General features: G+C 41.0%; 1 protein-coding gene across 5 annotated transcripts in view; it reads right to left on the bottom strand.

Moving 5' to 3' along the window:
• KCNAB1 (potassium voltage-gated channel subfamily A regulatory beta subunit 1) overlaps positions 1–25,153 on the bottom strand; it is a gene marked incomplete at both ends in the record, with an annotated part of 422,539 nt that overhangs the window by 53,587 nt on the left and 343,799 nt on the right. For 3 of the 5 annotated variants that reach the window (XM_082654936.1, XM_082654937.1, XM_082654938.1), the window contains 6 exons: positions 2,952–3,038; positions 10,360–10,403; positions 12,589–12,633; positions 16,199–16,243; positions 18,404–18,483; positions 22,660–22,697. In XM_082654936.1, the coding sequence (XP_082511062.1) occupies positions 2,952–3,038; positions 10,360–10,403; positions 12,589–12,633; positions 16,199–16,243; positions 18,404–18,483; positions 22,660–22,697 (339 nt within the window). The remainder of the gene's footprint in view (positions 1–2,951; positions 3,039–10,359; positions 10,404–12,588; positions 12,634–16,198; positions 16,244–18,403; positions 18,484–22,659; positions 22,698–25,153) is intronic. The other 2 variants (XM_082654939.1, XM_082654940.1) reach the window with 1 other exon arrangement.

Raw genomic sequence — 25,153 nt, 5'->3', positions numbered from 1 at the left:
TTGTACAGGTACAACTTTCATTCACATACACACATATATGATTCACAAAATCATTGCAAAAATGAAACTTAATAACAACATGGAATCCAGACATAGCTTACACACCTTTATTTTTCATTTTTAGAAGAGAAAATGCACCCAAGGCTACCTGGAAATCCCTGTCTATTTCTTATTTTTTTCTTATTTCCTATTTCTTCTTCTCTCTGTTGCCCAGATCAGTCCTTTCCTCTGATACAGTAAAGAAAGAAAGACTAAATATAGAGAATGAGTTTCTAGAGACTAATACCAAACTGGCCCTTCCATCTGGCTCACCTTGGAACAAATGAGTATATTGTTTGAGGATACACATTTTCTGCAAAGCTAGGGAGACATCACAGGGAAGCTATTTCAATCTGGAATAAGTCCTACATGGGGACTTGCCTGTAGTGTGAACTTGCTAAGTCATCCCAGAGGAATAAGCCCCGGAGTCTCATGTGCCAGCCAGGAGTGGATCTCCCTTTGCTGGGGGTGGGAGAGAGCAGGCTACATTCCAGCATAAGGAGGTTGGTTGCCGCAGAGCTTTGACATGCCATGTTTCTTGACCTTATCAACAAGTACAAATCTCTATTTGACACCCTTCATTAGACTTCTGAACTTGGACAATGACTCATGATAAAACAGCTTCCTGGACTTCCCTGGTGGCGCAGTGGTTGGGAGTCCGCCTGCCGATGCAGGACAGACACAGGTTTGTGCCCCGAACCTGTGCCCCTGGTCCGGGAAGATCCCACATGCCACGGAGCGGCTGGGCCCGTGAGCCATGGCCGCTGAGCCTGCGCAGTGAGAGGCCCGCGTACCGCAAAACAAACAAACAAACAAAAAATACCACAAAGCAGAATAGGAAGCTGTTTGTTTGTTTTTTTGTAGTATGCGGGCCTCTCACTGTTGTGGTCTTTCCCACTGCGGAGCACAGGCTCCGGATGCGCAGGCTCAGCGGCCATGGCTCACGGGCCCAGCCGCTCCGTGGCATGTGGGACCTTCCTGGACCGGGGCACGAACCCGTGTCCCCAGCATCGGCAGGCGGACTCTCAACCACTGCGCCACCAGGGAAGCCCTTTGTGGTATTTTTTTGTAAGAAACTCAGGGAAAATGTAAATATTCTCTGATTCCAGCGGAGACTGGTTAATGCTGCAGTTATACATTCTACCAGGTAGCAATCTGGTTTGTTTTTGGTTTTGTTTTCTATGTTTTGAAGCTACCTTCTGATAAATGTCAACACATAATTAGTCTTTATATAAGAGATACCATTATCTTATCAGTATCACATAGTTTGGCTCTTAATTGAGAATTTTCTCCTTCTGTAGGTATATAATGCAAATTATAATGTTTTCTGTTTCAGAGACTTCTATATCATATCCCTCAGATTAAAGATAGTGGTAGAATGGGGAAAATGAGCCAAAAAAAAAAAAGATGCTGAAAAATCCCAGATGTTCTTCTTTCCTGTACATAGCATAATTGCAAAGGACATTTTTCCAAAGAGGAAAATAGTCACTAGGCACTTAAAATGGGAAGCAATTTCAGTCTTTCACAGCCGCCACTGAATGGCATTTTACTTGACAATTGTGCTCACGCGATAGCTTCAGTGCTCTGTTTTAATGTGGCATTGAGAATAGTGTGACATCATATTATCCTTGCAATAAGCACTTCTTACACTAATAAAGTGTTTATGATTTGCTTTATCAAACACCTATTCTTTGCTTTGATAAAAATATGCATTTTATGTCATTTCCATGGATAATTTCTTATTATGAATTTCCAACACTGATATTGCTTTATAATAAACTCCTAATTTACTCAAATCAAAAAAAGTAGAAAAGTCTAAGAGAAAATTAGATATATAAATATATATATTTTAACCATTTCTCTGTGGTTGAGAAAGACATAAATAGCAAGGAAAATAGTTTCCACAACTTTTATTTTCAGAAATGCAGCCTACAGAAATATTTATATACACTGCTATCATTTATAACTTCCATAACTTCTATAACCCTCTAGCAAGAACAAACCTTTACAGAACCTGATTTATTACAAGATCCTGAACTACCTTTTGAATCATCAAAACTAAATTTACCTTAGTGTAATTTTATGTCAAGTATTCTAATTCTTTAAAAATTTGTAAAATCCATGTCATATAGTAAACCTCAAATAACCAAAACATTATTTTTTCCTTCTTTTTCCCAAATATCTTCATTCTCATTCACCTCAGGTGTATGATAATCCCTATGATTATAAATCTCAATTAACTAGAACCTTCTTTTAAATTTTTCCTCCCAAACTATCTTCAATCATCCTAGGTAGTTTCCATAAATAAATGCAGATTGAAGAAAATCTGGTTTTAGGAACATTCTGAAAGCTTCCACAGGGAGATACTTAAATTGTCTTTAAACAGTTGTTAACACAATGGGGATAAAATATTGCAGCTCCTTGAGAATCAAAAACCAGATTGCAACGAAGAGTCACATTTTCAAGTAGTCGCTCCTCTGCTCATGGTAGCACTTAGCACTTATCACCACAGATTGGAGACTAATCTGACCTAGAGTCACAAAGTAAGAACACCCTCAGAGAACTCACTCCAAAATAATGACGGCTGGGTTATAAACTCCCCTTTCAATTACGTTTATTGTTTTAGTTGATAAAATCACAGAAGTGAAAGGAACCTGGAGAAAGTGAGCACTGTAATGGTAGAAGCCACACTGCCAGTGCCTGCAACTGCTTAAAAATTAATGAAGATGCAAGATGTGGAGCACTGACTTTGTGGGTAAATATTGAGGCTGAAAGACATCGACTGGAAAGGTTTTTATTTTTCACGTTCAGTCAAATCAGTCTGAATATATTTCATTTCCTACTGTGAGTGGAATAAGTCGTCAAGCTAGAATCAGTAACTCTAGAGTCTTTTATTACATTTCTTCACTCACCTTCCATGGGGGTGTTACTGTCTGGTCGATTTGCGAAGACTACATCCACATACTCGAGCTGCAGCCTCTGGAGGGAGCCCTTCAGTCCTGGAAACAGAAGCAGGAAAACCTCAAAAAATCTAAATATGAGCACTATTAGAAATAGTTGAAGCTTGGTTTCCTTCAAGAATTTACTTTAAAAAAGAAAAAGCATTGGATTAGTTTCAAAAAAGACATTGAATACTGTGATGTGTTTATTGGCCCCTAGAACCTTTTAAAAATATATCAAGGGCCGACGTTGTCCCCAACAAAGAAAAGCCTTAGAACTTTCTCAATGGTATTAATGCTCCACTGGAAATCCACACTTGGTAATGATTTTTCACGGTGGCTCCTGTGTGGCTGTGTCTAGAAGCAAAGTAATAAAAAGCAGCCTGAGTTTAACTTCTTTCTTCTTGAAAAATGCAAATTAATGTCATGTTTTGAATTACTTAATGGGCTTATAATGGGATGGAGATATATTTATTGCATATCAAAAACAATAAAATGGTGTAAGTCATAAATAAGTGACTGATAACCCCATCTTAACGTACACATGGGTTTTAATAGGAATAAAAGGGTTGGCAAATGAAGGCTTCGCTCAACATTTTACTAATTAAAACAAAAGTTCGAAGAACCTTAAATATAGCTGAGCCCTACCGTTTCTATTATTCCCCATTCTTTTGAGAAGAAACAAAAACACTAGAAGCCCTAAAGATTTAAGGGGTAATATAAAGGAGAGAGTGAGAGCTTAAAAAAAAAAATCTGGAGCCAATAATCTATGTCTCAACCCTAACCACTGAGTCACATTCCTATGATTATGCAGAAAAAATATTTAATTTCAGTAAAATTAATACTTCCCTGAGACAGAACATACTGTATATAGTATTATGCAACCAAAAGGATGACAGTGTTCAAGAATTATTTTCTCATTTCTATGAGGCACAGCATTTCCTTATCAGCCTATTTAATTCCACGGGAAGACTGGGGGTTTTTCTCTTTTTATTATAGGTGTAAAATTAATTGCATGTTAAATGAGGCTCTTATAAATTTAAATTTGGCTCATTTAAATTTGATTTTTCAAACTGGCTTATCAGCCAGCCACAATTACTTTTCTGACAGGAAGATGGAGTGCTTGAATACAGTTCCGGAAATATTTTTTCATTAATTGAGAAAGGATTGTCTGTGATGGTAGCTTGTTAAAAGAAGCACTGATGAAGAGATTAGGGCAGACAGGTGTTGTAAAGTCTAATGCCTGTTCTTAAAAAACCACTGGCTTTCAGGCTCGGGGTATTACCAGCTATCTCAATGGGCATCTTGAAATTAAATTCAGCTTAAAAAGCACTATGATATGAGCCACATTTGGAAGCAGCTGTGTGTATGGAGGAGGTAAGGAGAGGAAAAGATAATTAAGCAAACAATAACAGGGTATCCCTAGGTCTGAAGGGTTGGAAATCTGTACTCTAGCATGTGATCCCACTTGGGTTAGTTGACCTTTTTGTGTGTGACTCAGTTCTCTAACCTGTAGTGGAGATAACAATACTTACAACCTTCAGGATCGCTGCTCCAGAGAGCAGATAAAATCAGTTGGCAAGCACTTGGTAAGTGCAAAAGTCTATAGAAGTGCGGTAGTTATAACAGTGGTGCTCACATCTGCAAAGACTCAAGATGAATGGTGCCAAAGACTAGATGCCAAAGATTTTCACTGGACCTCCTGGTTTTAAAGGGAGACATTTAGTGACAGTTCTGGCCCATGCCTGGCACTGGAAACAAAGTGTCCTCCTTTCTGATGATGGCGCTCTCCCTCTGTGCTCTTCTGAACAGCTCAGTGTGGGCTGAGAGAAACTAGAAGGAGTTATGACTAACTCTGACCTGTTGGAATGCAGTGTGATCAGTCACAACGTAAGTCCTTTCCTCTTCCATGCCATAAGCAAGTACTGAGTTCCAATTTGATCTGAAACTGTGCAGGGCTCTGGGGGGTTAAAGATGCATGGACATGGTATTTGTATTTATCTCCAGGGACCAAACAGTACATACTGAGAACATCTATTGGCAAAGGTTCATAGTTCAAGGTAATAGTATGCACCCATAAATAATGACATGGACTTGATAGAATGACAGTCTCATTGTATTCAGTCATTCCTCATCTCTCAATTCTTTCTCCGGAAAGCCTTTTTTCTTGATATTTAGGTCAAGATTCAAGAGTATTCACGTGAGAATATAAGAAATGATGTGTTGTATCCTGGCAATGATCCACCAGGTCTCTACTCTGACTCTGAAGTGGAGTAAAAGGAGGTTGTGCACCTAAGAGACACTGTCTGCTCACTTTGAAAATCTCAATCACATAAAGTCTTGTAATCCATGGCATGAATTTTGGATTTTACTCTTTGTGAGACGGAAAGACGTTGGGGAGGGGCTGGGAGGTAAAGAAATGTAGTTAAGTTGGGGAAATGATGATATCAGATTTGTGTTCTGAACTGATCTCTTGGCCTGCTGAGAGTGACCTTCAGGGGCGAGAGTGACAGCAGGGAGGGGAGACCAGTGAGGAGGTCACTGTAGTAGACAACACTTGGACCAAGTTGATGAGAAGTGTTCAAATTCGGGACAAGTTGTATAGGTAGAAATAAGAGGACTCTTGGTGTGCTGAGTATAAAGTGTGGAGGTAGAGGTATCAAGGAGGACTCTTAGACTTTTGGCCTGAGAAGTTAAGTGACTGTTAGTAAATGAGAAAGTCACGGGAGAAGCAGACTGGTGGTGGTGTTGGGAGCCATGGTGGGTCTGAGCAGCGCATCAGTCAACCCCACGGAGCTCTTGGCTGCTGGATGGACCAGTCTGGCATTCAGAGGAGAGGTCTTCATGCAGGTGCGGCACAGACCTTGGGATCCAGGGTACTAAATCGCGCTGGTTTCAATGACTTTGCCAGTCTCTTAGCCTCTTTGGACCTTAGTAGCCTCATCTGTCCACAGACAAAATGGAGCTAGATGGTCTTTCTGTTTTGATCTTTCATGTGACTACAAAACAAATCAGCTAGTCCTGGCTTTTTCTATTCGGATGCTTTAATCTTGTAGCAACATAAAGACATGCTAACAAGTGTCTCCTTGAGAGCCATTTAGGGTTTATCTCCAATAAACAAATAGTCATATTCTACCTCTACTTAGCAAATGTTTGTTGAGCATTGGCTTGGGGCCAAGCATTGTTTTAAGTTTAAGTAGATGTGCAAAAATGCATTAACCTTGGCTCCAGAGTGGCATCCGAATGGCTAATCATGACCTAAGGAGGTAAGTGATCCCGTGCAGCGAATGCACTTGCTGAAGGCACTTTTGACATTAGCCTGTCCCTTGGCGCTAACCCAGTGTCTGTGGGAGTGAAGACAGGAGAAGCAGGAGAAACGTTCCCTGCTCTTGAGGAGATGTCTAGATGTTAACTGGCAAGTCCTCAAAAGTCCACAGGAGAATAAATTATGTAAAGAAAATAGCTTTCAAGTGACTATAGTAAAAAGAAATCTAAGTTAATCTCTCTTTTAGGTTCTGAAGTGTAACAGGAACTGTATTGTTCATAAGGTGAAAATTGATTCAATTTAAGCCTATTTCATAGGCGTCTAAAGGAATATGTTCATTCCAGATGTTAAGCAGTTTTGGCAGGGTTAGAGGTGGAACATGTGTTCGTCGTTGCAGATTTAACTCTGTAGAAACAAGGCCATGGGTAGTTTGGAAATTCTGCAATGTTCTCTTCAAATATGCTGTGTCATCATCTTCTACTCCTATGGCATATTTGTTTTCCGATCAGGCTTGAAAACAAATGTTGCCTTAAATAATGTACACTGCTTCCCAATATAATTTTCCAGCTTCTTCTCGGCAGACCTCTCAGTCATGATTTGAGACATGCTTCTTTTTATAAAGACTGCCCTGCATTAGAATAATATAACTGGCTACACCTCCCATTATGAAACATGATTGTTTTGGGTGGGTGATTTCAGTTTACCATGAACATGGTGCACTGGGAAGGAATCCTGTGGTGAATCCATTTGTTAAGAAATTTATTCTTTAATTGAAAAATCATCAATTGTCTCTTTTTTAAAAAGTTCAGATAGTAGGGTTTAATATTTGCCATTCATTAAAAAGTTTCAAGCGGAGCTTTCTCAGATTATTTTCCTCTCCTCCTCCTAAAACAAGGACAGTGGGTTTGTGTATTGAATCACATAGCAAAACTGTTGTTTACCTGAAAGGCAAATACAGACCTAAACACAGCTTTTGCCTATAAAATCACAGAAACAATTTACTTACGCTTACAATTTGACTTACCAAACTATTTCCATTCTTTCATGTTAGATACTAAAGAGCTTTGATCTGCTAAATTTTAACACTGGCACAAATTTGGGTTTAATGAATGTTTGTGGAATGGCTGAATGGATAAATAGACTTTCAGAGCCTGGGAGGATCCTGTGATTCCAAATGAATATAATAAACCTATTAGTGAAATTTCTACTCCCTCCTCATTAATCTAAGGAGAATGTTGTTTCTAGCTGGATCTAAGTCAAGGACTTTGGGCTCACTGAAAAGGTCTTTCATATGACTTTTTTCAAAATTGCATTATGCCCAAATCAAGCTAATTTTACACTCTAAAAACTAACTCAGGTGGCCAAGGTCACCCAGCCCACAAGTGGCCTGAACTCTACATGAATTGGATTTCTGTCTCATTCTTTAACAGTGCTTCTCAAATTTAATGCGCATATGAAACTCCAATGTTGAATAAAGTCATCCTCATCACAGGCCAAGTACCAATGAAACCTGAGGATAATGATTTGTAAACTTTTTCAAAATTTATTCTGGGTCTAGAAATCTCACATCCCTTCTTTTTTTCTGTAAAATTCACTCAATTCCCTAATTTCAGCCTGCCTAGAAATATCCTTTGAGCTGAATCTCTTGCAGTCATGAGTATTTTTGTCTTTGGCTGAAACTATAAACTGTAAAATACCACCAACAGTAACAACATAATAATTGATCCCAATTCTTCCTCAACCTCAAAAGTTTGAAATTTTGTGTTAGCTTGAATCTGGGTCAATTTGAATTTCAGCTGAACTGGTTTATCCATCCTGAGAGATTAGTTCCCAAGAGGATTTCTGACTTATTTAAAAGGAGAGAGAATTTTATTTCTATTGAGTTGTATGTGGCTTGAAGAAAACTGACTTAAAAAGGAGAGTTCTGAAATTATGCATACACACTGGTAAATATTAAAGCAATAGAGATTCAGTGAAAAGCACAGTAGCACAACTTCTCCATTCTTTTTCTCATCAATTTTTCTATTTCTTTGTTGATAGCTAGTGTAAATCACTTTCTGAATCTCTTTTTGAATCAATTAGATCAAAAAGAAAAGAAAAGAAAAACAAGAACTTTCTAGGCAGCACACTGCCGCCATGTTTGTTCAGCTTGGTACACAAGCCAAAGACTTGGATTTTTTCTGTTTGACAAACTTTGTGGTAGATGACAAAAGTCATGGGGCAAATGCTAGAGCAGGAATGGTAACAGTTTGGGGAGGCAGGCTGGGTTTGACTGTACAATGTCAAACTGGATACTATGAACTGAGGAGGGATTTTGTTTCGGTAAGGAATTTGCAAGCTTTCTCAAGAGCTAGAATGTGGTCATTCATTGTGGCAGCCTCAGAATATTACTTACTTAGTGTCCTTATCCATAGGAAGAAGACTGGTAGTTACACTATTAAGAACGATGATGTTGGTGATGATGACAAAAATAACATTTATTAAGTGCTTATTATATGACAGACACTGTGCTCAATGTGAACAATCTAAGTTCAATCCCTGAATAGTAACCTTGTGAGGTAGGATATTGATAGCCCATCTCAGAGTCCAGGAGATGAGGATGAGTGAGGTTAAGTAACTTGCACAAAGTCCCCCGGCTCATAAATGACAAGAGTTGGAACTTGGACCAATGTTTTTCTGATTTCAAAGCCCAGAAGCCTACAAATATACTAAAAAACAGTTAGTGATTAATACATACATTTTTGTATTTATAAGTAAGTGTGTATAGGTAGATAGATAAGTCAGTGACACTACAGGGAAAAGTAGGGAAGGCTATGCACTGTATTGTCAAACTGTGGAATGAGATGAGGTGACCAAAGGGAGGAATTTACTTCTTTAACTATATTTATTTTGAAAGTAGTGGGATTAGAGTACATCTTATGTTTTGGGTGACTCTGGTATTTCATAAATGAAATTAGGTTTAAAATGGAGAAGAATCATTTGTCTCAATGATTAATTATGAATCTAAAGTTATAAAAATCTTGAATTTTTATGGAATTGTTCATGAACTAGTGTAAAGATGTTAGAAACATATGGCGGCCCCTTTTAACATTTTTCCTTTATTGCAAAATGTAGAAGCATGAAATTTTTGTAATATATAGACAAGCAAGAAATAAATAAAAAATTCCTCACAATTCTCATAATCCTCACAGTAGAGTACCAGTACTTTACTACATAATAGGTCTTGGAGACTGTATTATTTCTTGTTTATTTCTAAATGATACCATTTTTGAGTACCATTGCAAAAGCAATGGCACTGTGAATCAATTACCTAGTAGTAACTTTCCACCAGTTTCTTTTAATGCATAGATGCTCTTTTTAAAAGAGCATAGTAGTCTTAACATATGTCCACATAAAAACTTGTACACAGATGTTCAAAGCAGCGTTATTCATGATGGTCAAAAAGTGAAAACTCAAATGTCCATCGACTGATGATTGGATAAACAAACTATGGTATACTCATACAATGGAATTTTATTTGGCAACAAAAAGGAATGAAGTACTGATACATGCTACAACATGGATGAACTTTATGCTAAGTGAAAGAAGCCAGTCACAAAATATTACATATTGTATGATCTCATGTGTATGAAATGAGACAAAAGTAAATTAGTGGTTGCTTGGGCTGTGGGTAAGGAGGGGATAAGAAGTGACTCTTAGTAGGTACAAGGTTTCTTTTTGGGGAGATGAAGGTGTTTTAAAATCAAATTATGATGATGAGTGCACACTCTGTAATTATTCTCAGAACCAATGAATTGTATATTTTAAATGGGTAAACTTTTATGGTATATAAAATATATCTCAATAAAGTTTTAAAAAAATCTTACAAAAGTGCTTTATTAACATTAGCATAGCTGTAAAAGAGAAGAGTTCTAGAGAATCCAGTCTTTTTGAGTTTTCATTTTCCCCTCTGTATCACTACACTCCCCACACTCAACCCCAGGAAGAAACGTGGTTGATTGTGGTGTTTTTTATAGAGAATTTTTTCCCCCTTCCAATGTGTTTGGAACTTGTTTGGTTGATGCCTTTCTTGAATCGGCAGCCCACAAACGAAGATAAAATGGAAGCAATACTCACCTTCAATAATATGTTTTCTTGACAAGCCTCTTTCTGTCTCAGCTCTGACAAGAAAAAGCAGCAAATGACTTTGAGTGAAGGTGTGCTTTTTTAAAAATCACTGTTTCAGAAGGACAGAATAATCATTCTAGACTGAATTGTTAATGGTATTCCCTGTTCTTAGCAAATTCTGCACCACTGCAGGCTGGGGAGAGAAGGCTGGTGGGCAGCACACCTAGCGGCTTTTCTTTGTAGACCCCAGGAGATAAACTAACCATCACTGTCATCATACCACGTAAATAACAACTCAGCTGTGCACACCTTGTCCATATATAATTTGACACTTGACACATGGCTCAACCTTCCCACCTTGTTTTTAACCAATCCCAAGCCAAACAAAACAAAACAAAACAAAAGCTAGACGTTAAGTTTGCGAGCTTACTATAAGATTGTCGGGCTACTGACAGCATTGGCTTTTCTGAGAAAGGAAGCAAATCTGAAAGTGACTTTTGACTTTCAAAAGAAATTAAACAACTATTTTCTTTTAAAAGGTGATGTACCAAGTCTTCCTTAGTTTCCTAAGAAGATGAATATTTAATGGACTTTTGCCTGCCCAGACCATTGTCAGACTCTAGCCAATTAGAAAGAAATGTGGTCCTTGAGTTTTAAAGTACTGATGAAATACTTCTTTAACACCAATGCCTTTGGCAACCCCCTTTTTAAAAAATTTATTTATTTTATTTATTTTATTTTTGGCTGCGTTGGGTCTTCATTGCTGCATGCCATCTTTCTCTAGTTGTGAGCAGGGGCTACTCTTTGTTGCGGTGTGCATGTTTCTCATTGTGGTAGCTTCTCTTGTTGCGGAGCATGGGCTCTAGGCATGCGGGCTTCAGTGGTTATGGCTCGCGGGCTCTAGAGCACAGGCTCAGTAGTTGTGGCGCAGAGCGCACAGGCTTAGTTGCTCCACGGCATGTGGGATCTTAGACCAGGGATCGAACCTGTGTCCCCTGCATTGGCAGGTGGATTCTTAACTACTGCACCGCCAGGGAAGTCCCAGCAACCCCCTTTTAAAACATAGTAGTTTATCATGTGCCTTTGGTGATTTTGTATTAAAAGTATATTAGATAGTACTGTATGTAGTACTCTATTACATAATGGTTCTTTCAGACTGTCATATTTCCTGTTTATTTCTAAATCATAGGCAAGGTTTTCAGTACTACTAAATCACAGACAACAGCACCAGGCAATGGCACCATGAATCAGAGTAAACACAATATAAACCTACGTTTCTCATATGCACCATGCGGCTTTATTTTCATATAGACTACAATAGGTATAAAAATCTAAGTTTCATATTTCTTTCTTCATATTTATCATAAACAAACTCAAAATCAGCATTAAAATATGAGTGTGTGTATACACATATACATTTTGATTGGAAGATTCCCCTTCAATTTTATCTTTAACGATTCCTTATGAATTACAGGGAAATAAATAAGGTTTTGTTTGTTTGTGTTTGTCTTTGTTTTTTGTTAGAACTCCATGGAGATCGTTGAGATTTCCATGAAAAAGAATAGGGAATAGTTTGCTGTTTTCTCACATATTTGACAAAGAGGTCAGTCTTCTAAGTCCTGCTGAATAATATAAGTACCAGTTCAAATACCAGTAGGCCCATCAGAAGCCAATTCATCCTGTGAAATTTGTTCTGCATCCCACAACAGAGAGAGGACCACTCTTTTATTTGGCCTGACAGAGTGATACAGGCAGCTTCCTGTTATTCTTCGATGAAATGGTCCTTTTGATCAGCATTTTCAGAGCCCTCTGCAGAAATGATCAGAGACTTACACGTGGGGCCAGACAAGATATTTTTATCATCGTTTTCCGTAGAAGTCTCTGAGTTTTTGGCAGATTTGAGTAGCTTTTCTTCTGTGATGCTATGTGCTTATTTTCTTTTCCTGAAATTTGAACTCTATTTTGGAAATGGTTCTAAGTATGATGTTGGTATTTGAAAATCTCCATGAATCACTCAGTAACAAGTGACCACATGCTTTGCACTAAACTTCTTTGGGGGTATCTAGCTAAAATTGAATCCTAGGCTAATTGCTATTTCTTTCAAGTGAAAAAAAAAATAAATCTTTCTTTCCAAACCAATTAATTTTAGTATGTTAGATGTAAAATGGTTGCCTAAAAGAATCAAAGCACGAACTACTAGCTGTTTCTTGTCAAGGAAATAAAAGGTGTTTAACTTACTTTCCACCCCAGTAGAGTTTGGTTGTTATGACCAGGCTGGACCTCCTGTATGTTAAACAAACACACAGAGAAATAGTAAATGAATTGCTGGTTACAGTACTGAGTCATATTATTATTATAGCACCAGAAAGAATTTATTGTACCTCACATTTTAAGAAATTGGTGAAGAGATAAATTTGTTCATTTATGTCATTGAAACCTAAGGACAAAGGGAAGCTGATGAGTGGGGACTTGAAGTCAGATCCAAGAGAAAGAGTTCTGAAGGGAAGGGAACTTTACTTGGAGGGGCCAGATGAGGAGGAGGAGGGCTGTGACAACACACAGGTGATTGGGTGGTAGTAAAGCAAAGGTGAGCGGTAGGCATGGAGAGTCAGAAAGGAAAGTGAGAAGAGTAAGTAAGAAGACTTAAAGCATGGACTGCATTAGGAACTCAAATAGACAGTCACCAACTAACACTCATCGAGCATCTGACATAGTGTTGATTGATCATGAACTTTCCTGGGGGTACATTCACCCTCTGCCAAGGACAATGGACCTTAGTGTCTCTGAGTTATGACTCTTTCCAACCAACTGGAAAGAGTCATGCAACCAATTGCATTCACAGGAAAGAACTGACTACATGGAAATACGAATAAATTTAGTCAATAAATAGGAATAAAATTTCTTTGAGTGTCTTATTAAATGGAAATGTTATTTTAGAAAAACAATCCTAAAAATCCTTAACTCAAAGTTTTACCACTTTATTCCTAAGGGAATGAAATGTGGGAATCTTGTCAGCAAATTCATTACTTCCTCAAAACCACACCCAAGGGCAGGAAATGCAATCACACCATTATGATTGTGGAATATGAATATGTCTTGAGAACTATAGTCATATAATTTAAAATTGGGAGGCAGATCTCAATGTAATTTACTTTCTCCAAGTATATAATTCAATTGAACTGGTCGAGGAAAAAAAAAGGCATTTGAGATTCAAAGGTTAAGACCAAACTTCAGGAGTATTTGAAACAAGGCATTTATAACTCAGCTGTGGAGTCGATGCCTGGGGCCCTCAGATATAAAAGCCTAGCATGATTAATGATAACCAATGCGGAATGGCGGTGACAACTCTGACAACTTGGCTGCAACAAGAAAAAATTTTAGAAAATGTCAGTAACCCCATCCCCTTGAAGTTAATTCCCTGAAAAGTAATTTGAATCACTGTAACAGAAGGTCTACAAATATATGCATCTGGAGATTACACACCCCAAAACGGCTGATGCACTTTCCAGGTTAATCCATCAACCTCGTGATACGTAGTATAATAGCAATCTGCCACAGGGGAGCTGGGTCTCCTTCAGCAAACATTTTCAGAGCTTCAACACAAAGCTCTGGATGGAATCTGATTAAAAAATGAGTGCAGCCCTCTGGATTATTCAGAGCAACTGGGCCTGCCAAGGCCGCACATTTTTCCAAAATTAGGCTTTCTGTAAAATGTTTGGCCTCTATGGATGTGCACACTAATATTTATGTTCAAATAGCAAGAGTAGACAACAACCTGATGAATCATCACTGACCTCACGGAGGCATCCAGAGCAACTCTTCTGAGTGGGTGAAGAATGATATTGTGAATATTTCATATTGATATAGCACAGCTTTCAATATTCTTTTGTCCACCTTATCTCACTTTATCAGCACAACACTCCATGAACAGTTATGCCATCCATTTTATAGGTGGGGAAAGTGAGGCTCAGAAAAGAGAAGTAACTTGCCCTGGACAACACACCTAGCAAGCGGTGGTCTTGGGACAAGTAGGCAAGGATGCTGGTTGAAACTGCTTTTGTAGCCTCCATGCTGTGATGTTATGGTTTATCTTTTCAGCAATCTCGGGTGGGCAGCTGTGAACTGATATGACCTGATATCAATTTTCTGTAGCATGGGGATAGCTTGAGTTTTTATTTGCAAGACAGAAAGGCAGTTTGTGAAAGATGCATGTTAATCTATTTTCTACAAAACGTGTAGAAGAAGCTTTGCAAAGTATGGTGAGTGATGAGTAGACATTCTCTGGACGCAGAGGGGAAGAGAACTACAGCACCGAAGTTTCCCCTTCATCCTCAGGTGTACTCTGGCAGCTGACACCTCGCTGTTGATCTCACTGGACATTAGTGGACTCATCTCCAAGGTCTCTGTTATAGGTTGAATTGTGTCCCCCGCAAAAGGTATGTTGAAATCCTATCCCCCAGTACCTCAGAATGTGAGATTATTTGGAAATAGGGTCATTGCAGATGTAATTAGTTAAATTAAGATGAGGTGATACTGGAGTAAGGTGGGCCCTTTATCCAATACGACTGGTGTCTTTATAAGAAGACGCACAGAAACACGAGGGGAGAATGCCATATGAAGCCAGAGGCAGAGGTTGAAGAGCTGCAGTTGTAAGCCACAGAATGCCAATGAAGCTAGGAAGAGGCAAAGGAGGATTCAGAAAGAGCATGCCCTTGCCCAAATATTCATTTTGTACTTTTGGACCCCAGAACAGAGAGAATAAATTACTGTTGTTTTAAGCCACCCAGTTTGTAGCACATTGTTACAGCAGCCCTGAGAAAGTGATACAGTCCAATCTGAGCAGCGATGGATGAGCCAACATTCTGAGTAGGAAGGTGACTCAGGCAAGGTGGAGGACTGGGTGGGGATGTGAATATTTTTCCGTATTTAAGGTTGAATACAATATTCTTTTCACACTCTTACAGTCCCTGGAGTAGGGAAAGAGGAGAGGGAGAGGGAGAAAGAGGTCACCAAAGTTTATTTGTTCATATCGCCATACACTTCTGGGTCTCCATTTCCACTCGTCCTATAGAATGGTTATTTATTTGGCCGTCAGCCGATCTTATACCAGAGCAGAAGAGGACTTCAGATTTGTCCTGTGGCCTTGGCTGGACTCGGCCTGATCCTGTACTCATGCTGGGGGAGAAGCAGCTATTGGTGCTGACAGGTGTAGTGAGATGGAGGGGGGTGGCTCCCCACCCCGCCACCACTATTGCATCACTCGTTACTATTTGCTTTGGCTCCAGAAGGTGATGGGATGCAACAGGACCCCTCAAGGATAGCAGATGAAGCACTTTCCTGAATGCCCAGATAACAGGGCTCCCAGCGCACAGGAGAGATGCTGGCTAATTGTGTTCAGATAAGAAAGCTTTGGGATATTTATCCCAAGGGTTTCTTGTTTCATCATTTCTTTGCATCCAGAGTTGTTAATAAAATGAACAATGAACATAAATATGTGTGTAGAGATAATAAGTTTTCTGTCAGCTGGCTTCCTTCACCAGATTACCACAAATGGCAGTCAGAAACCATGAAAATGCCACTTTCTTTTACGCACAAATATCTCATGAACATTCTCTGCTCAACCCATGGTAATTCATTGTGATCAATGACAAGTCAATTATTTTTGAAGCACAAGTAATGAGCTCGCTAATATTTATTTTCAAGGTGCTGTAAATCATTTCTTTACTAAGAATTGACTTTTTTTGACAGCCTTTTGGTCAGCTGTCATGCAATTTTATTTTCTCTTCTCTGGTACAAAATAACAACAGTCTTTTTAAAGGCAAGTAAATGATTACGGTGAATGCATTACCTCCAGCCCTTCTTCTTGATAATGCTCCCCAGAATCACTTCTGCCCTGAAGAGGAAACAGATAATGTCTTAGGATACAGTGTCCTGGAAACGCAAGAGTCAATCCAAAACACCAGATCCCCTCCTTGTTTGAACTCTCAGTGCCTACATGTCCCGAAAATAGAAGCTGCTCTCGGCTGGTAGCAGTTTCCACTGTTTCTGCTTGTGCCTGCGGAATCCTGCTCCTGGAGCATTCCAGAAGCACCTGCCAAATCCTGACACACTGGCAGGAGACCGCCTGCAGTCCTGATACTAGGAAACAGCAGAGTCACTTGGCAGTTTGGTGTTTTTGAACCAATGATCCCATATATAACTGTCCTCTTTGGCGGTATCCAAAGGGAGTCAAGGGTTTCTTTCTAATGGCTGTGGTCTCCGATTGTGACTGGGGAGGACAATGAGACCTCATGCTTTTCAGACAGAAAATACTGACTCCAGGCGATCTTGCAGGATAAAAGAACCTATGTGTGGCTTTAGATGTCCCAAAGCCAGGATTGGGATGGGCATGCAGCAGCCCACATAGAGAATGTCCTGGATTCCAGTGACAAGCGTCATAGGAGAAGGATATAAGAAGTCGTAGGGAAGTGTCCTTCCTGCCGCTGACTCCGGTCGTGGAGAGTTATACTGAAGACACCCTCACCATCCTCTCCCCCTCCACCTACCCCAGCTGGGACCCAAGCTTAAGGAGACCAAAACTTCCTTCTAGGTTCCTCCCAGCCAGACCAACATTGTAAGAAGTAGGTGGGCTCTCAGGCTTTGTGAATGGTGACATCAATATAATCAGCACTTTATCCATTAGCATCTGTCTCTGTTGGAGTGTACAGCCTGGCAATAAACCATGAGGTGGGTTAGCTGTGGGGCATGCCCCAAGTAGATACGTGTTGAATGTTACTTCTGGTTTCTTTCCCCAGACTCTCTTGCACCCTTGCATTTCACAGTGGGAACCTATCTCATTACACAAGGACAATCAATCAATAATTAATCAGGACCGATTATCCTTTACAACAGGAATACAAACATAGCTCTAAAAGACTTGTTAATCACTCCCCCTTTTTCAGCCTTAGGCCCACTTGGTAACAAGCAGGATTTAACAAAAGAAGAAAACGCTGAGATAGGGTAGGATGTGGAAAGGAACAAGGCGTCGTCAATTGTATTTTCTCTCCTTGGACTCAATAGAAAACATCAAGGATGTGGGCTCTGAACCTCCCTGATGGTCCTTAAACACAGACATGCCCTTGAAAGGAGGAAACCCAGGCTAGGAAAATGCATTTTTATCAAGCAGTGATGAACCTGATACAGCAGTCTGACTGTTATTCTTACCTGGAAGCAGGGGAATTAGGCGTACAGGTGATTACACTCCTCAGCCCTGTTAGAAAATTGCAGAGCTGCTCAAGCAGCTGTCCAGATGTTTAGCTTCTTTCCTGCATCCACGTTCATAGCAGGAGGCCAAGGCGTTCCACTTCTGTTGAATGTGCTTATTGTGCAGGAACAGAGGGCATGGACCTTGAAGGCACAGCACCCATGTGTTCTGACTTAGCAGTGAGCCCTATCCCAGAGCCCCAAACCTGCTCTCAGGTCCATAGAAGGTTAGAGCTAGCTGTGACTTCTCCAGCAGAAGAAGCAAGGCCTCTTTGCAGCGCTCTCTGTCCTTAGAATGGGGTCCGAAATGTCCTCTTATAAAAGATATTGGGTTTCTTGGCATCTTTGGAAGCCCCTCCTTTAATCTCTGATTTACCTGTAATGCCCGGTGGAGGGACAGGCCTGCTTCCCTGCAGAGAGGATGTGTCCATTTCCCTCGGGGTTGAGGAACTACGAGGTGTGGTTATGAAATTATGAGACTAGCTTTGGAACACCACGCTGGAATCTGCTCACTTATGTTAATTACATTCAGCTAATATTTATAGATCTCCCCTGCCACCACTCTGATCTCAACCACCTCTGCCCCTCGTGTGGCAATTGCTTCCAGTCCATTCTTCATATAGGGACCAGAGGTAGGCAGAAGGGCCCAGAGATGGTCAATAGCCCCAATTCTGGTGATGGTGGGAGAGGGAGGGAGAAAAGCAGCGGCATCAACATGTGTGGGGAGGACAGACCCTTGTCAGCAATGGTCTGGGCAGAGTCTCTTGGTTCCAGAAATGACACCTGAGAGACACATCAGGCACTGACTTACTTTCCAGCGGCGTAGACCTCAGCCGTATCAAAGAGATTCACTCCACTCTCGTAGGCAATTGTCATCAGCCGTTCAGCAACCTGCAAGAGGATGCACAGGTCACGGGGAGGGGGAAGGGTAAGCTGGGATGAAGTGAGAGAGTGGCATGGACATATATACACTACCAAATGTAAAATAGATGGCTAGTGGGAAGCAGCCACACAGCACAGGGAGATCAGCTTGGTGTTTTGTGACCACCTAGAGGGGTGGGATAGGGAGGGTGGGAGGGAGGGAGACGCAAAAGGGAGGAGATGTAGGGATATATGTATACCTATAGCTGATTCACTTTGTTATACAGTAGAAACTAACACAACATTGTAAAACAATTATACTCCAATAAAGATGTTAAAGGAAAAAAAGGTCAGTCGTAAAAGCCAAATACTTTCTAAAGCTGGGAAGCAACTTGGAATCCTCTGGTGGTCTTTATGAACATGGAAATTTCACCGACCATTCTTGTTTTTCTCAGTTATATTAAAGAAAGAAAGAAGAAAGAAGATTCAACTGGCCTGAATAGGGTAAAAGTACCCCTTCCCTCAGACCTATACTGGGCACTGAGGGATTTCCTTCAGCGCTGGGATAAGTCAGCCACCAGGAACACAGTGAGATGGAGAGACTTGTGTTTCTCACTCTGCTTGGAAGACGTGGTTTGACAACATGCTCTGTGGCACTGCAATCTCACTGACCAAGAGGGTCATTTATATCCCTGGTGACTTCATTTCTCTTCTTTCTCTTTTCCCCAAGCCAACAGGTTCTGGCAGCTGGGTGACTCCTGACCTAAAAGTTTGTAACATTTTTCCCTGGAGGCTTAGCAGACTGTACTGATGAACCAAAAGTTACATGGAGCTGGGACTGTTGGAAAACTCCTGCCACGCACAGCTCAGCACCACCCCAGGCACCATCACAGAACGACCACTAGCCGCACTGACACTACATGGAGAGGAGGGGGTGAGTGCACCGGTGCCTCACAGGTCAGCCTAAGACCTCCAAGCTCCTTGTTCCTTCCTTCGTGCTGCTGAACACGAGTGGCAAGTGCAACAGAAGAGCACAGGCAATAGCTATAAACCACACCTTGAGGGATGGCACTGGAGGGACAGCGATAACACTGGAGAAAGGACATTTTTTTCATTTTGCTGATAGACTTATTAGTCAACTGAAAAATTACACACCTCACAAATATTTGAAATTGATTTTTCCATTATGTTTTTCATTGTGGGCTAAAGGTGCTTCATCAGCATTTCCAAGATAAACTCTTTTCCTGTTGTTTTTTAAATTGGCATACCAAGAAAATTGTCAGGCTAGCACAATGGACTCCATGCAAATCCTTTAGAATAATAGCAGCAAAAATGTTCTTACTGCTTTAAATTTGCTACTGTTATGACATTTCTCCTAAGTAGAAGTTAAAAGTTAAGAACAGTATAGTTTTTCCATCATGACTGCCATATATATATACTTTTAATTTTTAAAATATTTTTGGCTGCTCCGTGCAGTATGTGGGATCCTAGTTCCCTGACCAGGGATCGATCCCATGCCCCACGCAGTGGAAGCATGGAGTCTTAACCACTGGATCACCAGGGAAGTCCCTATATTTTAGAAATTATTTTGCTTGCTTGTATTGTGTATCATCCTTGTGTTATGTCACATGACATACTAGTAGATTATGATTGGGAAATGTTTATAATAAATCTTATCTAGGGAGAAATTTTAAGATAAGATGGAGAATTCTGAATGGAGAATTGAACTAAATGATTGCTGAGATGTTTCCCAATCATGGGATTTGAAGATCCGAATGTGGAATAATGAAAAGAAATCACTGAACTAAGTCAGAGGATCAGTGTCTGGCCTTGAGTGTATCACTTACTAGATACATAAACATGGGCAAATCATTTGACCTCTCTGTGTTTTAGTTTCTTTATCTGCAAAATGAGGATGATTCTGTTCAGGTCCCCTAGGGAGCCCATAGGTCTCAGGGGAAGCTGACCTTACCTCCCTCTAAGGGGGGTCTGGTGGGCCTGGCATGGTTCAGGGAAGGTCATGTGACACATCTGGGCCAATGAGATGTGAGAGGAGATTGGCTGAGGACTTCTGGGAACACTTGCTTGCAGAGTTTCTAGAAGCGACACTCCATCCCTGGAGTTACTATTCTAACTGAGGTCTAGAATTCCTGCTGCTACCTGAGGATGAAGTTGATATACAAAGGAACACAGGGTCAGGAGAATCACTAGGAAATGGAGTGGAGGCTCTGAATGAGTCAACCTGGAAGGCTGCTCTATCTCTGCACTTCTAATTTAAAAGTAAAAATATTTTTTCCCTTATTGGTTAAGCCAATTTCAGTTGAGTTTACTGTTACCTGCAAATGAAGGAAGCTTAACTATGTCACAGATGAGAAAACATAAATAAAACTCTGAAAATTAAGTGCTATAAGATGGTAATATACTCTTATCATTATTTTAAAGTATTATAATTCGCGTGAGTAACATCTATCTTGGTTTTATGATGAAGCCAAATCATCTTTGGGAGGTACCTCACAGTTATCTAGTTTCCAGTTTGAATCCTTTCGATAATATTCCTGCCAAGTGGCTATTCAATAAATGGTTGAACTCTCCCAATAATGGGGACATCACCACCTCCCAAGGTGGCACTAATGATTATGTCACTCAGCACATTACGGTGCACTCATCCCGGGATCCAATATTTGTATCTGCTTTGTGCCTATGTTGCCACATGGAAATAGTTGAGCTCCATCAATTCAGCCATGGGTGTGACTGTGGTCTGGCTGTGCCTTCATTCCTCCTTGCTGGCAGTCTCTCTGCCGGGCCCTGGGGGGAAGCCACAGCTGCTCTTGGGAAGGACAATCGCTATTTGGTCTGCGTTTGAGGTGAGAGCCTCTGCAGTCATTCACAACAGCTTTATTGTGTAGTTTTTAGAATCATAATTTTGAAATGATTTATTTCAGAGGCCAGCCCTGCATACTCTGACCTGGGGAAGCTGGGCTCACTGCAGCAGGGAGCAGACACTGTCAAGGGGAGAGCAAAGATGAAGGGGGAAATAATATGCTTATAGTTGATCCTTCTGCTCCAAAAGGGAAGATGTATTTGTCTTTCTCTGCTCCAAAAACCATACCAGGCAGTAAAAGGTTATGCACATGCTAGATACAGGGGATTATTAACTTTAGACCTCCTTTCTTCCTTGTCATTTATTGTGCATCTGATTAAAGTCTGCAGCCATTGCTTTGATATCTGTGGATCTGCCTCTGTGCCTCCTCAACTCACCCTTCCTGATGCCAGTCAGAGGGCCCTGGAGTGGAGCTTGTGATGACCACCCTGGTCCTCCTTCAGCGCTCAAGGACTTATTCCCCCAGCTCGTAGGAATGCTGCCATCAGAAGGCACCTGGCTAAAGCGAGTCACCTACCCCAAGGTCAGACCTGCCTCCCAGGGCTGCCTCTATCCAACGACTGGTCATACAAGGGATATAAACACTCAACTCCTCTTGCCCCAACTTGGGACAACCCTGCAGGTCCATCTGAGCTTCAGAGCTCCCCATGGGGTCAGCTGAGGTCATTGCTGAGACTGCATCATGGCCCAACTTCCTGATAACTGTTCTGCATGCTAATTTCCACCAGAGGTCTGCTTCCCAAGGACTCCCCTCTGCAACGAGCTCTCTGTGGTGACCTATGCCCAATAGTGGGAACAGAAATTCAGACAGATAAAAATATGCAGATAAGACTCCTCCCTAGGGCTTCGCTGGTGGCGCAGTGGTTGAGAGTCCGCCTGCCGATGCAGGGGACACGGATTCATGCCCCGGTCCGGGAGGATCCCACATGCCGCGGAGCGGCTAGGCCCGTGAGCCGTGGCCGCTAAGCCTGCGCGTCCGGAGCCTGTGCTCCGCAACAGGAGAGGCCACAACAGTGAGAGGCCCGCGTACCGCAAAAAAAAAAAAAAAGACTCCTCCCTATGGACCTATTAAATAACATGGTGACCTTGCGAGTTGTGGAAAAGACCCTTTATCTCCCCAAGCATCTCCTTAGGAATGATAGTAAGAACTACGTTTATAAAGGGGAAACAAGATAAAATGGAAAATAATCTTTAAGTCAGTCTTAGCCATTTCCTGTGACTAAACTATTATCCTTGTAAAATGCCAGAATCCCAGGAACTGTATTGTAAAATAGTTTGCTCTGCATTTTCTCTAATCAGCATAATGGAAGCCAAAAGTAACTCACCTCATCTGAAATTTGACCTCCAAATGTCACCCATGTTCCTGGAAAAGAATAAATATTTGCATGTTATTCTTAATCATTTTTCTAATATTGCCCATTAAGGGAAACACTTTTTCTTACATCAGGGCTACTTCAGTAGGTTGCTCATGAAGGTACTTGGATGAGCGGCACTTGGGGGCTGAAGTCCTGCCCATCCTCCTCCTGTCGCTAAGTTCCCCAACAGGGATCTGTATTCCTTTGCATCCCTCTGGATGCCATTTCTTCATTCAAAGGCCCAGTATATGCTAATGGCAGCCCTGTCTACTAAATTCTTTTTCTTCTGACGTAGGACCATGTATGCTGCTGTGCAAGAAGTCCCAAGCCCACTTTGGTGCACACCTATTCTTGCTCCAGCTTAGCTAAGAAGTTATCAGTTCTGAAAGTGAAGGTAAGACCTTGGGTCACATTTCTCCCTTTCTTTGCCTCCAGTGAGGGACTCTATTTTGTGTTCTCTATTCCCTTTCAAAAGGAACCCTCTCAGGGGTCCTTCCAGTCCCCACTTCCAAGCCCCAGGAGATGACACTTAAGCATCTTCTCTCTTATGACCTGCTACTCCAGAATGGAAGTTGCCATTGGTTTTGGGGTGGGGTAGAGGCAGTAGCCAGCATGAGGTTTGGGAAGGCAAGGAGGAGAGGCATAACCAGTAGCCAAAGATTTGCATTTGTAAAACAAGAGGGAAGCAGACACTGAGTGGGCTGTTTCCACTCCAGTCTATAGTCACCTCATTCGTATTCATAATTCTCTCCAGGCAAAGACACTGCACCCAGGTGCTCAGGACAGTGAGGTGACTGCCCCAGCTCCTCTGTCTCAGGAGCTCACAGTTGACAATACTATCAACAAATGCTATGATGGAGGCAAACACAAGGCAGGAAGGGAGGGAGTGCTCTACTCAGACTAGAGGTGGCCCTCAGGAAAGACTTCCCAGAAGAGGTGACACTTTGGTTGAGTTGCAAAGGAAGGAGCTGAATGAAGAGGGGAGGGACAGGCATTCCAGGTCCAGGTAAGAGCATGGGCAAGGCAAGTAGAAAACTTGAGTGGGCTGATGAGCCACGGCGTGGGCTGCTGCTCTGAGGAGTGAAACATGATGTGGAGAGGGAGGGGTGGCAGGAGGTGGCTGGGCACCGTTCGTGTTTGTGGGGGTAACGAAGAGATATGGTTGGAAACTTACGTTTTGTGGTGTGTAACAACAGGATAGCTACTGTTTATGGAACATCTTCCAAATGCCAACAGTACACTGAGAAACGTGTATAAGACGTTTCATCTCTAATAATTTTGACAAACTTACAAGGCAATTTTATTATCCCAATTTCCAGATGAGGACTCTAACATCAACCAACCTAATAAATGATACACTCAGGATTCCCACACATGCTGGGCTTCCTTTCCACAGCATTTTGCTGCCTCATCAGTAAGCTTCCAAATTAATTATGGCACTTGGATTCATATTCCATAGAAGCATGCTGATGTAACTGTACCTGTTTTCTTCTCAGTTCTCAGGGACTACACAGACGTAGAATATAGGTTATTTTACTGTCACACTCTACACCCCCAGAGGTTGAAAATGGGTGGCTTACAGATTGCACTCAGCTTGCAGACTTGTTTTGCCTGGCAAGAACAATGTTGACCCACTTGATATTTTAATAAACTTGGAATAAGTTACCAACATTTTGATAACTTAAGAGATTAATCTCCTTAATCTTAGTAGATATTTCTTTTAAAAGTCTGATTTCTAGCTTCTCTTAACAACAGAGGATCAGTGGCCCCACACGGCAGACATCCCCTAAATCTGAGGGGCAATGCCCTCTGCGGATGGGCTATACCCTCCCTGTTTAGTCAAAGGTCACACACTTTCCTTTGTATTTCCAACACTGAAATTAATTGGCAGTTGTTATTTAGTACCACGTGTTTACTGCTATTTTTCTTATTGTAAAATTTAGAGAAAAATGGACTTGTGCATCTCCTAAAAGACAAAGTTTAGTATTTCAAGAAAAAATAGGGGTGCACTTTTTTTTGGTGGATGTGAAGAATATCCAAACAAAAAATATTTACAACAGAAAAATTACAACTTAAGGCACTATAATTAAACAAGCCATGACTGGTATACAGAAAAGATGGGCGTTGGGAAACTTAATGGACTGAAGAAATGGCAGCATTTGTTTTGAATGAGAATAAAACAAATGATCTGCTGTGAAATGCAGTTCTCTATTAAGTGAAAAAATTGCCTCAGCATCTAAACCTTTTTACAGACAACACTTTTATAAAAGAGTTTCTTTTGAATGTAGCAGAAATTGTGTCCAGAGCATAAACAAGCACTTGCAAATGTTCATATAATCAGAAACATTGTCGCTCAGCATGTTAAAAATACGGCTGAGCGTTTCGCTGGTGGCACAGTGGTTGAGAATCTGCCTGCCAATGCAGGGGACACGGGTTCGAGCCCTGGTCTGGGAAGATCCCACAT

This window comes from Grampus griseus, assembly GCF_964374135.1.
Source record: "Grampus griseus genome assembly, chromosome: 5".
Taxonomy (NCBI): domain Eukaryota; kingdom Metazoa; phylum Chordata; class Mammalia; order Artiodactyla; family Delphinidae; genus Grampus; species Grampus griseus.
Note: the sequence above shows the minus strand (reverse complement) of the source record. Positions and strands in the feature narration are given on the sequence as shown.